At 43.0% G+C, this 16364-nt stretch overlaps 1 protein-coding gene across 1 annotated transcript in view; it reads left to right on the forward strand.

Annotated features, from left to right (window-relative positions):
- The window catches only part of LOC115104416 (cytoplasmic phosphatidylinositol transfer protein 1-like), a 115028-nt gene extending 100144 nt beyond the window's left edge, over positions 1-14884 (forward strand). Inside the window, exons 4-9 of the mRNA XM_065001569.1 lie at positions 515-522; positions 2656-2727; positions 7923-8021; positions 9043-9198; positions 9417-9480; positions 11463-14884. Coding sequence (XP_064857641.1) covers positions 515-522; positions 2656-2727; positions 7923-8021; positions 9043-9198; positions 9417-9480; positions 11463-11821 — 758 coding nt within the window. The 3' untranslated portion in view covers positions 11822-14884. The remainder of the gene's footprint in view (positions 1-514; positions 523-2655; positions 2728-7922; positions 8022-9042; positions 9199-9416; positions 9481-11462) is intronic.
- Positions 14885-16364: the final 1480 nt, after the last annotated feature.

A 16364-nucleotide genomic window follows, 5' to 3' on the forward strand; every position in this document is an offset into this window, starting at 1 on the left:
CTGTCTCTGTTTCTTCTGTGTTGTTTCCCGTGTCATGTTGTGCTCCTTCCCGTTGTATCACATCCTAACCTGTCTCTGTTTCTTCTGTGTTGTTTCTCGTGTCATGTTGTGCTCCTTCCCGTTGTATCACATCCTAACCTGTCTCTGTTTCTTCTGTGTTGTTTCCCGTGTCATGTTGTGCTCCTTCCCGTTGTATCACATCCTAACCTGTCTCTGTTTCTTCTGTGTTGTTTCTCGTGTCATGTTGTGCTCCTTCCGTTGTATCACATCCTAACCTGTCTCTGTTTCTTCTGTGTTGTTTCCCGTGTCATGTTGTGCTCCTTCCCGTTGTATCACATCCTAACCTGTCTCTGTTTCTTCTGTGTTGTTTCTCGTGTCATGTTGTGCTCCTTCCCGTTGTATCACACCCTAACCTGTCTCTGTTTCTTCTGTGTTGTTGCGTTATTGAAGCCCTAACTGTGGTGTGTTTTCTCCCCTCTGCTCCGAACGCGTCCCCCTGGGCCTGCCTCTGTAGAGTACACCGTAAGTACCTCTTCCATTTCCTTTATCGATCACAGAGCTGTGAAGAGAGCCACCGCAGTTCAACAATGTACAGGGTGTCAGGATGCATTTAATGCAGCAACACGGAAAGAACCATTTTCTTCTGCTTCACTGGTTGTTTTAGTTAGACGTTACGTAAGGAGTCCGTGTTTTGGGATATGTGTGTATAGAAGGCTTGGGTTGTGTCGTTTTTTTTGGTACATATTTATTGTGTCATTTTGGATTTATATCAAATGTAAGTGGCTCTGTTAGAATGACGCTGCCCCCTATGGAGACATGTAGTCTCCCTCCTTACATAAGTATGGCTATCCATAGCAACAGCTTAGCGGCAGTGTGTGTGCGCGCTTGTGCATTTCCGTGTGTGTCTTCTGAATGGCAGCTCTCTTCATGCTGGTGTATGTCTGTAGCTAGGCATGAGCTCTCCAGAGATAAAGACATATCCATTCCCTTGTTTCACGCACGAGAAGCGTCATACATGTTTACTGCCCTGAGGATTCAACTGCCTTTGAGGTGTCAAATGATGTCCATTTGCTTTGCTGCCATAGCCAGAGCTTTCTTAAATACTTTTCTCTGGAGCTGTCTTAAATACTTTTCTCTGGAGCTGTCTTAAATACTTTTCTCTGGAGCTGTCTTAAATACTTTTCTCTGGAGCTTTCTTAAATACTTTTCTCTGTAGCTTTCTTAAATACTTTTCTCTGGAGCTGTCTTAAATACTTTTCTCTGGAGCTGTCTTAAATACTTTTCTCTGGAGCTTTCTTAAATACTTTTCTCTGTTGCTTTCTTAAATACTTTTCTCTGGAGCTGTCTTAAATACTTTTCTCTGGAGCTGTCTTAAATACTTTTCTCTGGAGCTGTCTTAAATACTTTTCTCTGGAGCTGTCTTAAATACTTTTCTCTGGAATTGTCTTAAATACATTTCTCTGGAGCTTTCTTAAATACTTTTCTCTGGAGCTGTCTTAAATACTTTTCTCTGGAACTTTCTTAAATACCTTTCTTTGGAGCTGTCTTAAATACTTTTCTTTGGAGCTGTCTTATACTTTTCTCTGGAACTTTCTTAAATACTTTTCTCTGGAGCTGTCTTAAATACTTTTCTCTGGAACTTTCTTAAATACTTTTCTCTGGAGCTTTCTTAAATACTTTTCTCTGGAGCTGTCTTAAATACTTTTCTCTGGAACTTTCTTAAATACTTTTTACCTAGTATTAAATGCTTTTAAAGCTGCAATGTGTCACTTTTTGGGCGACCCGACCAAATTCAGGCTAACTATTGGAATTTTAGCAACCAGGAAATGGTGGAGCGATTTCTGCCTAGTTCACCTTTAAGTAACGTATTTTCACATGTCCATATCTTTTTTAGGTTTAGGTTCTGTAATGAATGCATTATAATAATTTTGCCGGACCCCAGGAGAGTAGCTGCTGCCTTTGGGATCCATAATATATACAAATACAAATAATGCTTTATACACTGGTAGTTCACAGCAAGTGTCTCCAATAACTCTTTACAACCGGCATCAGTCTCAACGCCATTATCAAAACATTACTTTAGCAGTGTTTTATGCCAAAGGGTTCAAGATTGATGACAGTCTTGGAAACCTGCCGGTGCCCCCTGTAACATGCTGTCTGAATCTTCTAAAGCCTTTGAGCTGTGGCATTTTCAAATTCTCAGAAAGTGATAAATGCCACCACAGTGAGTCATATGGCTTCATATAGAGAGGAGGAGCGGATGGAGGAAAGGGGGATGAGGGGGAGACATGGCTTTGACAGTGACAGAGTTTCGGGCTCGATAAAAGGCTGTGTGTGAGTCATAGGAGGGGTACATGCACGCACGCGCGCACACACACACACACGACGCAGACACACACAGACCACACACACACACGGACATGAGCACACGGACATGCATACAGAGCATACTCCTATTCATTCATCTCCCCTTTCTGAACAAAGCACCAAACACATCAGTTGGTGGGGATACTGGTACAAGAAGTGTAGAGACTAAATGTCTCGATGACACATAAACCATTATAAAACTAAACACCCGTTTCAGGTGAAAGAGGTTGTTTTTCCACCATTTTCAAATGTCTCACCTGATACATCTCATCTGTTTTTGTTTTGCAGTGTTCTTTCTTGCCCAAGTTCTCCATTCACATAGAGACAAAATACGAGGACAACAAAGGCAGCAATGACAACGTGAGTGAAGACCGTGTGTGTGTGTGTGTGTTGCACTGACACCTTCAATATGATAAAGTAATTCCATAATAGGGGCCTTATGGCCCCTCAGTGTCAGCCAAGTGCAGCTCTGCTAATTGAAGAGCCCATTTAATTTATACTCTGGCCTTCTCTCTCTCCCAATTCAGACTGAATGTAATCCAACCCCAGCCTATCTCTCTTTTCTAACAACTGCTGTGGCCAGTGTCCCTGTGCGTGCACACACACACAACACACACATGCGCGCTTGGAGTCATATCATACACACACACACACACATATCACATATACATTTGTTGTTGCGTACAGACACCAGGATGCAGACACACGTATGTGTTTGTAAGCACAAGTTCCACTAAAAACTCCCATGTGAATCTATCCGCCGACACTGCAGCTTCAGGGCTGACCAGCACAAGCTCTGGTCTTTTACAGCCCTGTATAATCTGGTCCAAATTTCAGAGTCTCCTCTGCCAAGATACTGTACGTTGTGAAGTAATATGCAGCCCAGTGTTTCTGTGCTCACCATGATATGAAAGATAATGTCAGGTTGTAAAAACGTGTTTTCACACTCGCCATCCTGTTTCCTGACAGAGAAGGGGTTAAATGTCTGTTTGAATGTAATGTGTGTGTCTGCCTGTGTGTACATCCATACAATGAAGTGTGTGTGTGTGTGTGTGTGTGTGTGTGTGTGTGTGTGTGTGTGTGTGTGTGTGTGTGTGTGTGTGTGTGTGTGAGCAGACTACATATTCTGTCTGAATGAATGGGTGGAGGGTGTGGTTAGATGATGTGATTGACAATTCCACAGTCGTATCAGGTAGCAGACCATGACAGGGCAGGCCTGCCGTTAGGTTTGCCATTGCTTAAATCCTGTCCCTAATGGTTCATGGTTGTCATTATCTCTCTCGTTCTCTCGCTCTCTCTCGTTCTCTCGCTTTCTCTCGTTCTCTCACTTTCTCTCTCTCTCTCTCGTGCTCTCTCTCTCTCTCTCTCTCTCTCTCTCTCTCTCTCTCTCTCTCTCTCTATCTGTGTCTCCTTTAGACCTCACCATTAGACAGTTGCATAGTTTCTTTCTCTCCCTCTGCCTCTTACTTGCTCGTTTTCATTCATTCTTGCACGCTCTCTTTCTTCTTCCCTCCATCTTCCTTGTCCTTTCTCCTTCTCTCTCTTTCTTCTCCCCTCTTCCTAACGTTCCTACTCTCTCCCCTCATTATTTATTACACAACTCCCATTCTCTCTCCTCTTCCCTCATTATTTATGACATGTTCTCCCTCTCTCATTCTCTCTCCTCTTCCCTCATTATTTATGGCACATTCTCCCTCTCTCATTCTCTCTCTTCTTCCCTCATTATTTATGACAATGTTCTCCCTCTCTCATTCTCTCTCCTCTTCCCTCATTATTTATGACACATTCTCCCTCTCTCATTCTCTCTCTTCTTCCCTCATTATTTATGACAATGTTCTCCCTCTCTCATTTTCTCTCCTCTCCCCTCATTATTTATGGCACGTCCTCCCTCTCCCATTCTCTCTCCTCTTCCCTCATTATTTATGACATGTTCTCCCTCTCTCATTCTCTCTCCTCTCCCCTCATTATTTATGGCACGTCCTCCCTCTCCCATTCTCTCTCCTCTTCCCTCATTATTTATGACATGTTCTCCCTCTCTCATTCTCTCTCCTCTTCCCTCATTATTTATGACACGTTCTCCCTCTCTCATTCTCTCTCCTCTTCCCTCATTATTTATGGCACATTCTCCCTCTCTCATTCTCTCTCTTCTTCCCTCATTATTTATGACAATGTTCTCCCTCTCTCATTCTCTCTCCTCTTCCCTCATTATTTATGACACATTCTCCCTCTCTCATTCTCTCTCTTCTTCCCTCATTATTTATGACAATGTTCTCCCTCTCTCATTTTCTCTCCTCTCCCCTCATTATTTATGGCACGTCCTCCCTCTCCCATTCTCTCTCCTCTTCCCTCATTATTTATGACATGTTCTCCCTCTCTCATTCTCTCTCCTCTCCCCTCATTATTTATGGCACGTCCTCCCTCTCCCATTCTCTCTCCTCTTCCCTCATTATTTATGACATGTTCTCCCTCTCTCATTCTCTCTCCTCTTCCCTCTTCATTATTTATGACACGTTCTCCCTCTCTCATTCTCTCTCCTCTTCCTCATTATTTATGACATGTTCTCCCTCATCGTTCTCTCCTTCCTCATTATTTATCATGTTCTCCCTCTCTCTCTCTCTTCCCTCATTATTTATGACACTTTCTCCCTTCTCATTCTCTCTCCTCTTCCCTCATTATTTATGGCATGTTCTCCCTCTCTCATTCTCTCTTCTTCCCTCATTATTTATGACATGTTCTCCCTCTCTCATTCTCTCTTCTTCCCTCATTATTTATTACACTTTCTCCCTCTCTCATTCTCTCTCCTCTTCCCTCATTATTTATGACACGTTCTCCCTCTCTCATTCTCTCTCTTCTTCCCTCATTATTCATGACACGTTATCCCTCTCTCTCTCCTCTTCCCTCATTATTTATGACATGTTCTCCCTCTCTCATTCTCTCTCCTCTTCCCTCATTATTTATGACATGTTCTCCCTTTCTGTCTCCTCTTCCCTCATTATTTATGACATGTTCTCCCTCTCTCATTCTCTCTCCTCTTCCCTCATTATTTATGACATGTTCTCCCTTTCTGTCTCCTCTTCCCTCATTATTTATGACATGTTCTCCCTCTCTCATTCTCTCTCCTCTTCCCTCATTATTTATGACATGTTCTCCCTCTCTCTCTCCTCTTCCCTCATTATTTATGACATGTTCTCCCTCTCTCATTCTCTCTCCTCTTCCCTCATTATTTATGACATGTTCTCCCTCTCTCTCTCCTCTTCCCTCATTATTTATGACATGTTCTCCCTCTCTCATTCTCTCTCCTCTTCCCTCATTATTTATGACATGTTCTCCTCTCTCTCTCTCCTCTTCCCTCATTATTTATGACATGTTCTCCTCTCTCATTCTCTCTCCTCTTCCCTCATTATTTATGACATGTTCTCCTCTCTCTCTCTCCTCTTCCCTCATTATTTATGACATGTTCTCCCTCTCTCATTCTCTCTCCTCTTCCCTCATTATTTATGACATGTTCTCCCTCTCTCATTCTCTCTCCTCTTCCCTCATTATTTATGACATGTTCTCCCTCTCTCATTCTCTCTCCTCTTCCCTCATTATTTATGACATGTTCTCCCTCTCTCTCTCTCCTCTTCCCTCATTATTTATGACATGTTCTCCCTCTCTCATATTCTCTCCTCTTCCCTCATTATTTATGACATGTTCTCCCTCTCTCATATTCTCTCCTCTTCCCTCATTATTACACTTTCTTCTTCTTACTACACCCTCCCTCTTTTCTCTCTCCCCTGGCTGCACTCATCCATGATGGCATGTCACCCCCAATGTGCCAGCAGGACTCTTTCACACAGCTTGTGGCAGAAGGGCCCCTTGGAGGGAGAGGGAGGGAGGTGAGAAGAAGAGAGAGGTGAGGAAGTAAAAGAGAGGACACGGAAGGAAGAGATGAGAGGGTGATGAAGATAGGAGATGGAGAGAAGAAAGGAAGATGAGAGTGAAAAAGAGAACAGAGATGGACAAGAAGATGGAGAAAAAGAGAAAGACGACAGGAGACAGAGTGAAAGGGAGAGCAAATTTGCATGTCCATGTCTCTCTGTCTGTAAGCACTGAACCTGAGGATGTCGACCTCCCACCTCTTGACATTGAGCACAGCACTACAGCTTCACACCCTGCTATATGTCACAGAGGGCAACCAGGCAGCGGTCAGAGTCCACACCTCAGTCGACTGTATCGATTGGAGAAACGTGTGTCTGGCCCCGAGGGGGGCACTTTACCAACCCATAAGGCATCTTGATGTTTTGGCATTTGAGACTAGTCCAAATATAGCACATGAGCTGAACAATCTACAGTTCATATTGCTTCCAAATATGATTTTTAATTTACATTGTCATACAACATCATTTGACATTTTTCTTAATGTAGATATTATACATCAATAAATAAGGTGGAAATATATTATAAATGTGGCACCATCACAGCCACTTTGCTCTCGTTGGACTCCTTTTCATAATCATATTTGGCAGCAAGGCATACAATATTAATCCATCGCATCGAGCACGAAGCCTTACATTTCTCTCTGAGGTTGTGATCCGTGGTGTGGAGTGCTCTTTTTAATGTTACTTCTTGACATTCGTGCAATATTTATCCGTACGCTGCAGTTTCAATACGTCCGCCGGCAGCTCGAAGCACGATGTGTAACGTAGACGTTAAAACACACTTTTTTTGTTGCACTCTGCCCTGGCTGAGGATTCGTTCACTCATCTCCTGAGGCCTAGCGTAATGGAGTATTCCTCTCTATAACCGAGCCTATCTCTCACTCACACACACACACACACACACACACACACACACACACACACACACACACACACACACACACACACACACACACACACACCTCTAGCTCCTTAGATGGAAACAGAGAGTGGCTAATGCTATTGGTGTCTGTTTGCCCTGTGGCTATATATGAGGTCTGTCTGTCTGCCTGTCTGTGAGTGTGAATGGGAGATTATGACAGTGAAAGTACTGTACAGTGGAAGTCCATCAACACAAGCTTAGAGCTCTCCCTTCTGGCTGCATTGCGCAATGACGTGTCTCTGCAGTAGCCTCGTGGAGTAGCTAAGTCTAAGTGGTCCATAATCAAAGATCTAAGATCAGGGCCTGTATGTATCAAGCGTCTCAGAGTAGGAGTGCTGATCTAGGATCAGACCCCCTCTGTCCAAGTAATTGTATACATTATGATCTAAAAGGCTAAACTGATCCTGGATCAGCACTATGGTTATGAGCTGCTTAGTGACTACAGGCCCTGCTAAATCAAATCAAATATCTGACCCTGTGGATATTCTGACCACTCTGGCTGAAATAGAATGGACATTGACTAGCTTCTGTCAAATATCAAACAGATGACAAATGTCTGTAAATGAAGGGCCTCGAATTATAACACAAAGAAGATACTTTGGGAGGCCCAATCAATATCATTGAGCTGTGTAGTTTTGTAAAGAGAGGATATTGTTGATGCCTGAAGTGATAGATGACTAACTGCACCTTTGGGAATTTTTGTTTGTTTTCAGATCTTCTCAGACAGTGAAAATAAAGACCAGGAAAGAGAAGTGTGTTTTGTGGATATCGCCTACGACGAGATCCCTGAGAGATACTATAAAGAGTCTGAGGTGAGTGTGTGCGTGTATCTGCATCTCTGTGTGTGTGTGCGTGTGTGTGTGTGTGTGTGTTGTTTCATTAGAGCTAATGGGGCCCAGGGGTTAATGTAGGGGTTATTGTAGCCACAGGCTGTCTCTGTAGTCGAACACTGATGATTAGAGTCTTATTATTAGTCTAAAAATAGAACCAGCAACATGGTTCAGACATAACAATGACAGTGGATACAAGGACATTCACCGATACTTATTGATACTCAGTGATACTCAGCGATACTCAGCGATACTCAGTGATACTCATTGATACTCAGCGATACTCATTGATACTCATTGATACCCATTGATACTCAGTGATACTCAGTGATACTCAGCGATACTCATTGATACTCAGTGATACTCAGCGATACCCATTGATACTCAGTGATACCCATCAATACTCAGTGATACCCATTGATACTCAGTGATACTCTGTGATACTCAGTGATACTCAAAGATACAATGACACAACAGACGGACACCATTTCATATTGGTTTTGCCCTAAGCATCCTAGTCATCCAAACTATTTCATTGGGTTGGAATTTTATTCAATTAAGTTTACGTTTAGTTATATTCCCGAATTGAGTTTGTATTGCAGATAAACCCACAAAACACTCTCAATACAGCTCTGACCAGATAATGCTAGCTAAGCTAACTCTAGCATCACCTTCTGATTCTCTCCCCATACACCTCTTCCTTATCTAACTTTCAGTGTTAGAAATGAGCATGTTAGCATATAGTGTCTGTGTAAGTATAGTTAGACTGTTGAGTATAGCAGATGCAGTAAGCGGTGGTTGAATGATAAATTGCCTCATGCCCCTGAGATTTAGCGAAGAGTCTCTGGAGGGAAAGATTCCTATTTAACGTTAGTGTTACATTTTTAGCTTTCCCATAATGCATTTCTCTCAGGGCACAGATGTTTGGATTAATTACTGAGATCTACGTGTGTGCGTGCGTGCGTGCGTGCGTGTGCGTGCGCGCGTGTGTCCACCCCAACAGGACCTGCGGTACTTCAAGTCAGAGAAGACGTCGAGGGGCATGCTGCAGGAGGGCTGGAGGGACACCCAGGAGCCCATCATGTGCTCCTACAAGCTGGTCACCGTCAAGTTTGAAGTGTGGGGCCTGCAGACACGCGTAGAGCAGTTTGTACACAAGGTCAGAGGTCACTCACACACGTACACACAGCCATTCTGTCCTCCACTAAACCCTTCTGCAAAAGGCTTTATACTCAGTGCGTGAGTAGTATGTGACTTAGTGTTCACTATTTAAATAGCAAATAGCAGCCACTTACTCTATAGAAAGTTCTGGTACATTATTGTAGATCTGCTCTGAGATCAGTGTTCTCTGACCCCCTCTACCGTCTCTCCCTATAGGTGGTGCGTGACGTGCTGCTCCTGGGCCACAGGCAGGCTTTTGCCTGGGTGGATGAGTGGATCGGTAGGTCGACAAGCATTGCTCTATTGGTCCTCTCACTAACTAATCACTGGGTAGTGTTCAGTAGGGCAATTGTTTTTATGTGTTGAAGGTTATAATGAGTGTTTATTATTGGACAAGTATAGGTAGTCCCTCCCAGTTTATTCTGTACCTAATGAACACTCCCCAAGTTTAACACTGGGACCTATGAAGTCACTCTTTCCTTAGAATGGTATCAATAAGAAAGCACTTCCATTTTGATTTGACTCCTTTTGTGAGTTAAGTGGTTACTGTTGATGCTGTCTCTAATCTACTGTCTGTATCATTGTGTGTAATAGAACTAAATAAGGCATGTGAACCCCTAAACACCATCCAATTCCCCATCACTGCATCTAACCCCGCTCTATCTTATACGCTGGGTGACCTCTCAGATATCAATAATCACGTAACCAAGGGGGCAGATTCTAAGCCCAGTTCTGGACTAAGAAGCATGCGCAATGGAGAATCTCCATTGAAAGTCCTTTTTAGTCCAGCAATAGGCCTAATCTGTGTCTGGGAAAATCGCCCCCTAGAAGTACAGTCATGTCCAGGGTTGGTCTGTGTTCACTAGCTCACTACTTCAGTCATACACAGACAGCAGCGCCTGGACTGCAGTTCCTTCCATGTTTATCTGTAATACCAATTCCTGCAATTCTGTGTTGGCGTTCAATCAAACAATATCCCTCCTGTACACTGGTCTGTTTCTTCTTGTGTCAGCAATATTTGTCATTCTTTTTTTTGGCATCAATGGCTCTATTTGCTACAATTTCCTAACAAAAGAATAGCAATTGCTGAAATAATCAGGAGATATTACACAGAAGATATTGCACTCATTGGATCATGAAAGCTGTGTGTATGTGGGGCGTGAATGCATGGCAATAAGAGCAGCAGCAGTATCAGTAATACTAGCAGGACTCTTATTAGCACTCAGCTTTTTCCATGGCTGCAGGGTAAGTCCATAACAAGCCATTACTGCTGTAATGGGACACCGCTACTCACTCTCTCCCTTCTCCTCTACCTCTGGGGGGGGGGGGGGATAACTTTCCCTCCTATGCACTATTTGGATGATTCCCCCTCACCCAACTCCTCCTGACGTATTGGGGATGACCTTGCCTAGGACTGTTCTTTGGGAATGTATTTTTTTCCGGCGATGCTCCCAACCCTTTCCGTCTGACTTGGAGGGTTCTGGATCATTTGTTCTCCCTCTCTTCTCCTTTCCCTTCTCCCTCTATCCTTCCCTTTCTTCCTCTTCCTAACCCAGCTTTGGCCTGACTAGCTCTCTCCTCTCGACACCAACTCTTTTCGGTCGTGGGAAGCTAGCTCTGCCCTCTCCACCTCCTATTGATTGTGCTTGAACTTTGACCTTTCGCCCCCCCCCCCAGCGCTCTCTACTCACCCACGGCGTGCCCCTCCTCACTTAACCCCTCCTCTACCTTCGTCTTGAGTGTCCTAAAGGGAAGACGCCAACATCTCCACCTCCCTCCTCCCCTCTTTGCAGATATGAACTTGGATGACGTGCGGGAATACGAGAAAAGTATGCATGAACAAACCAACATTAAAGTTTGCCATGAGCAGCAAGAGCATTCCACAAACTCCCCATCACTGGATGACATAGAGATTCATGACAAAGTCAGCGTATGTGTCGTTTCATTTCCTCTTGTTCTGTTTCATGTTGACGTGTTCTGTTGTTCATGTCGACATGACTCAGGAGGGAACCAATCACTCTTTTTCTATGCAAAATGTTTTCTGAAATAAGTGGTTCTTGCAAGCTTTAGTTGTTTCTATATCGGGAAAACATGAAGTACAAAAATATTCACATCTTGAGAAAATATCAAATGACTTTTGATTTGAAAATGTTTGATCATTTTGATTATGACATAACTAGTAGTGATGCCATGCTAAGATTAGAAAGAAGCATTAGAATGCTTTGGAGTGCTGTCTCCCCCTCATTCTCTCTCTCCGTGCAGACATGACGATGGATGAGGTGAGAGAGTATGAACGCACCATCCAGGAAGCCACCAACGAGAAGATTGGGATTTTCCCCCCGTCGATCTCCATCAGCGAGATGCCCCTGTCCTCCTGCACCCTCTCCGGCCCCGCCAGCGCCCCCACCACCCCCCTCTGCACTGATGCCCCAGAGTTCCTCTCCGTCCCCAAGGACCGAGCCCGCAAGAAGTCCGCCCCTGAGACCCTCACCCTGCCCGACTCCGCTACCCAGAACCAGAGTGGAGTCCCCCAGGGCTCTATGCTGGTGCCAGTTCCAAATCAAAATCACTCCCCCTGGCCCTCCTGTGACTCTGACCAGGCTGGGTTAGGGGGGGAATAGGAGGGACGGGATGTTCTTTTCCCCAATATGCCCCGCCACCTCACTGTCTTAGTAGCCCAGCAAGACTAGCCTCTACGCCCCAGTGCCCAGTCCTCCAGGCCCAACTAACCATATCCCAAAGTTCAGTGCTTCTTACACATATCACCAGAGGTCAAAGGTCTAACCACCAGTTTCCAATCTCCTACATCCTCAACACAAGTCGGTTTTGTCAGCCTTCAATGGATGGCTTCCTCTTCCTGAGATCTAGCCAATCAGATGTCTGACCGACTGTGACAACCACCTAAGCTGTCCATCAAGAGAACATATCCACAAGGGGTTTTGTGTCCTGTCCTCAATTAGCGATCCCTGTGTTCGTCTTAAAATACGTTATTGATAAAATGCCAGATGGATTCTCTTTTTTTTATATATCAGGTCAGCTGATGATCCTTATGTAATGTAAATGTAGTTGCCACAACACCACGAAATTAGAGATACAATGATATTAATATTGTTTTGTGAACATCTTTCCATGGACTTCTCAGCCTACAAATATATCGAAATATAATTTGGACCTTGAAATAAATACACTTTTTAAATTAACAAAATGGAAGTAGGAGTACTGTAGTATAGTTAGATTTTATAAATACATTGACACCACCTTTCACCTGGACAGAGGACAGACCATTCAAAACTGAACCCAGATCTGTGTATGTTCACGTCTCCACTCCACACTCCTACTGAAACAGATGCAAGATCAGTACAATCACAGAAAGAGATCCCTTCTCAGGTCTCCAGAGCTCTGCCTCAGCCCTCTTTAGGAAGGGCAGGGAACGTAACCATTCTCTCCTTGCTTTAAAACACCATTTTTATACCTGCACAGATATATCTATATACTATATCTATACTCACCTGTCTACTTAACTAACCTTTGGAACGTTTACACAACATTAGATAAGCCATGATAAAATACATATTGGGTATCAAGTTTGACATTGAGGAGTGATGCAGTCCGTTTAATCAAATTGGTATAGCAACAGAACCGATATGACGAGGGAAAATGACATTTGGGGGATATGCTGTAAATGTAAGTGAACATTGAGCACAGTGGAGTTGATAAGAAATTCCATGCTTTCACAGGGCACTCGCTTCAACCTGGCCTTATTCTATGTACTTGGTTATCTTTGCGTTGTGCGCATTGTGTTTTTAGGAATACCGATAATGTTGCTTGCCAATGTTGGTTCTGTACCAGTTTTGGTGGAATCCGAAAGTTATTTTGACGCAACAACGTTAGCGGCGGCCATCTTTTTCCCCCTGCGCTAGCCTCACCACTGTGTCATCAGAAACTTTTGGAGGGGGGAGAGAAACATTGAGGACTGAAGGTTTCTCTTTATGTAATGCCCTAGCTACTGTTTTATACAATCACATAAATGCATAAAGGGGTCTCATATGCCGCATGAAATGTTCACAAACATGTATACATATGTGAAGTATATGTGTATATAAATGGCAGGATATATTGTGGATGCGAAATTGTGAAGAAAGCGAATGTGCCGTTGTCCTAGGCTCTGTAGTGTAACCATTGTATAGTAAAGCGGAGTTTTAGCAGAGACTGAAACGGAGCATGTTCTGAGAAGACAACTCTCTACTCAGTGCCTCTGCATGCAAAAGTCTCTATTGTCTCGTCTGAATACAAATCCAAAACATTTCAATGAAGAAAAAACATCCCATTTTGTTGTGATGTTAAAGGGCAATTGCACCACTTTTCAACCTCATTTTCATTATCTCCAGCACAATACCGGTGTCTGCATATGTGAAAATGGCGCAGTTCTACATTTTGTAGAAAGAAATATAAAGTTACAAAGTTCTACCCGATGACATCATCAACCATTTTTTTTAAACTGATTTTCAAACACATTGAGATTCACGGTGACGTGGAGCAATAAAATATCCCTCTGGCTTGAAACTCGTTTCAGGTTTTGAAAATCACAGTTTTTCTTCCTTTTAATCCTACCTTGTAATGTCATAGAGAAGCATTTAGAACCTTATCTTTGCAACCACAGATCATAGAAACACACCTTTTCACATATCTAGACACCCGTATGGTGCTGGAGATAATGAAAATTAGGTTGAAAAGTGGCGGAATGGCTTTTAAGCCTACTATTCAATTTATTGCAATTTCAAAACATTGATTTGAAATACAGATTCATGTTAGTTGCTTTCATCATCGAAATGTATAAGATTTTGAGAGATATAGCTGAAGTTTGTAGTACCTGTTGACCATTGTTTTGTCCTGAAGACGTCACATTACATTACATATGTGGGCATTTGCACTTTGTGATGAGAAAGCGAAATTAGCCGTTAACAAACATACTGACTGTTATATCTCTGTTTTTAGGGTTTTGTTGGACAAGCCGACTTTCTGGTCAGATATAGACCACTCTACACTATAGACCACTCTACACTATAGACAACTATAGACCACTCTACAGTGTCTAACCCCAAAATGTCTCATCTTTACACAAGATGCTAACTATCATTCTAAACTCTACTCGTCTTTGCTGTTAAATTTCCTGTGGGATACATGTGTTAAATGATATTGACTATCAGGAATAAAAAAAAGTTCCAGGGATATGTTTGAGTGCCAGTAAACTAATGGCTATATCAAAACGAACGCAACATGAAAATGCATAACATCCAGGGTCAGTTAATTTTCGGAGAGAAGTTCGAGGTTTTATAAATAGTCAACTCTTTCATTGTCGGTTGCATGCTCCACGTAAATTCACGAAGACTTTTTGAGTTGAGCTTATCTGGAGCATGGAACCGAAAGTGAATGAGTTTACTATTTACGGAACCTAGTCCTTCACTCTGGAAAAATAACCAACCCATGAGATTATACTTGTCATTTTCCGTTTCGTTTTGAGAGTGCAAAAGTTTGGTTTGAATCTACAACATTTAAGGTGCAACGTCCCATTTGTTAGTTCTCTTTATCGAGCTGTTGAAAAATCCACAGTAGAAAAGACCATTGTAACTACATACTGTACGTTACAACCCTATGTGCAAAATACATTTAAAAAATGTATTTTTGGTTGAAAGGACATTGAAAATAGGTATTTTTCAACATATTATGCTCACTGTGAAAAGATTTACTTAGAATTTGCAACCTCCCCATTGTAGTGTGCATCATCGACGTTCCAGTTGCTTTTGGTGATCCTACAGCTCTTTGACATAATGACACATGATCTATGAAAACAATATTTGAATCCATCTTTTTTTTATTTCTATTGTGTTTACTTTTGAATTTTTACAATATACCTTGACTCGGAGGTTGGTTTTCTGTTATAAGTTTCACAAGTGCTGTAGTTTGATTTTGTGGTTTGCTGTATTTCAAATGGCATCTGTTCATTCTAAGAAAAGGACCAAGCTTTCGTTGTGTCCCTCCTGGTGCGGCTTGCCAGGCTGTCGTGCTGTCTCCCTAGCTCTGGTCCAGGTTGTCACTGCTGCTTCCTGACACCGAGCCTCTTAAGCAGGACGAGCGTTAGCAATCCACACTAACACCCTGGACCAGAGCTACTGTTTCCCTATCTGAAGTGCCATCCTTGTTCGGCTACTGGAAGTCGCTCTGGGTTCTTCCACTGATTATACTTGTTATATTTTTACTGCCCTCCTTGAGGTACATTTTGGTTCTCTGTTGTAATTATTGTTTCACTTTTTTCTTAATTCTTGTAGTAAATAAAGTTTACTTGCTACTACATTTTGCCATTGTTGGTTGTCAGATGTGGTGCCTCTGAAAGTTTGTGTGTGTGTGTGTGTGTGTGCATGCGCATGGTGGTGTGTGATTGCATGGGGGTTTGTGTGTGTGAGAGAGAGAGAGAGAGTGAAAGATAAAGAGCAAGGGGAATGAACATTTTGCTTTATACACTACATGACCAAAGGTCTGTGGACACCTGCTCGTTGAACATCTCATTCCAAAGTCATGGGCATTAATATTATGTTGGTCTCCCCTTTGCTGCTATAACAGCACCCACTCTTCTGAGAGGGCTTTCCACTAGATGTTGGAACATTGATGCGGGGACTTGCTTCCATTCAGCCACAAGAGCATTAGTGAGGTCGGGCACTGATGTTGGGCGATTAGGCCTGGCTCACACTCTGCATTCCAATTCATCCCAAAGGTGTTCTATGGGGTTGAGGTCAGGTCTCTGTGCAGGCCAGTCAAATTCTTTCACACCGATCTCGACAAACCATTTCTTTATGGGCCTTGCTTTATGCATGGGGGCATTGTTATGCTGAAACAGGAAAGGACCTTCCCCAAACGGTTGCCACAAAGTTGGAAGCAGAGAATCGTCTGGAATGTCATTGTATGCTGTAGTGTTACGATTTCCCTTCACTGGAACTAAGGGGCCTAGCCGAACCATGAAAATAGTCCCAGAACATTATTCTTCCTCCACCAAACATTACAGTTGGCGCTATTCATTGGGGCAGATAGCGTGCTCCTGGCATCCACCAAACCCAGATTCGTCTGCCGGACTGCCAGATGGTGAAGCTTAGTTCATTACTCCAGAGAACG

Source organism: Oncorhynchus nerka, linkage group LG15 (assembly GCF_034236695.1).
Source record: "Oncorhynchus nerka isolate Pitt River linkage group LG15, Oner_Uvic_2.0, whole genome shotgun sequence".
In the NCBI taxonomy this organism is placed as follows: domain Eukaryota; kingdom Metazoa; phylum Chordata; class Actinopteri; order Salmoniformes; family Salmonidae; genus Oncorhynchus; species Oncorhynchus nerka.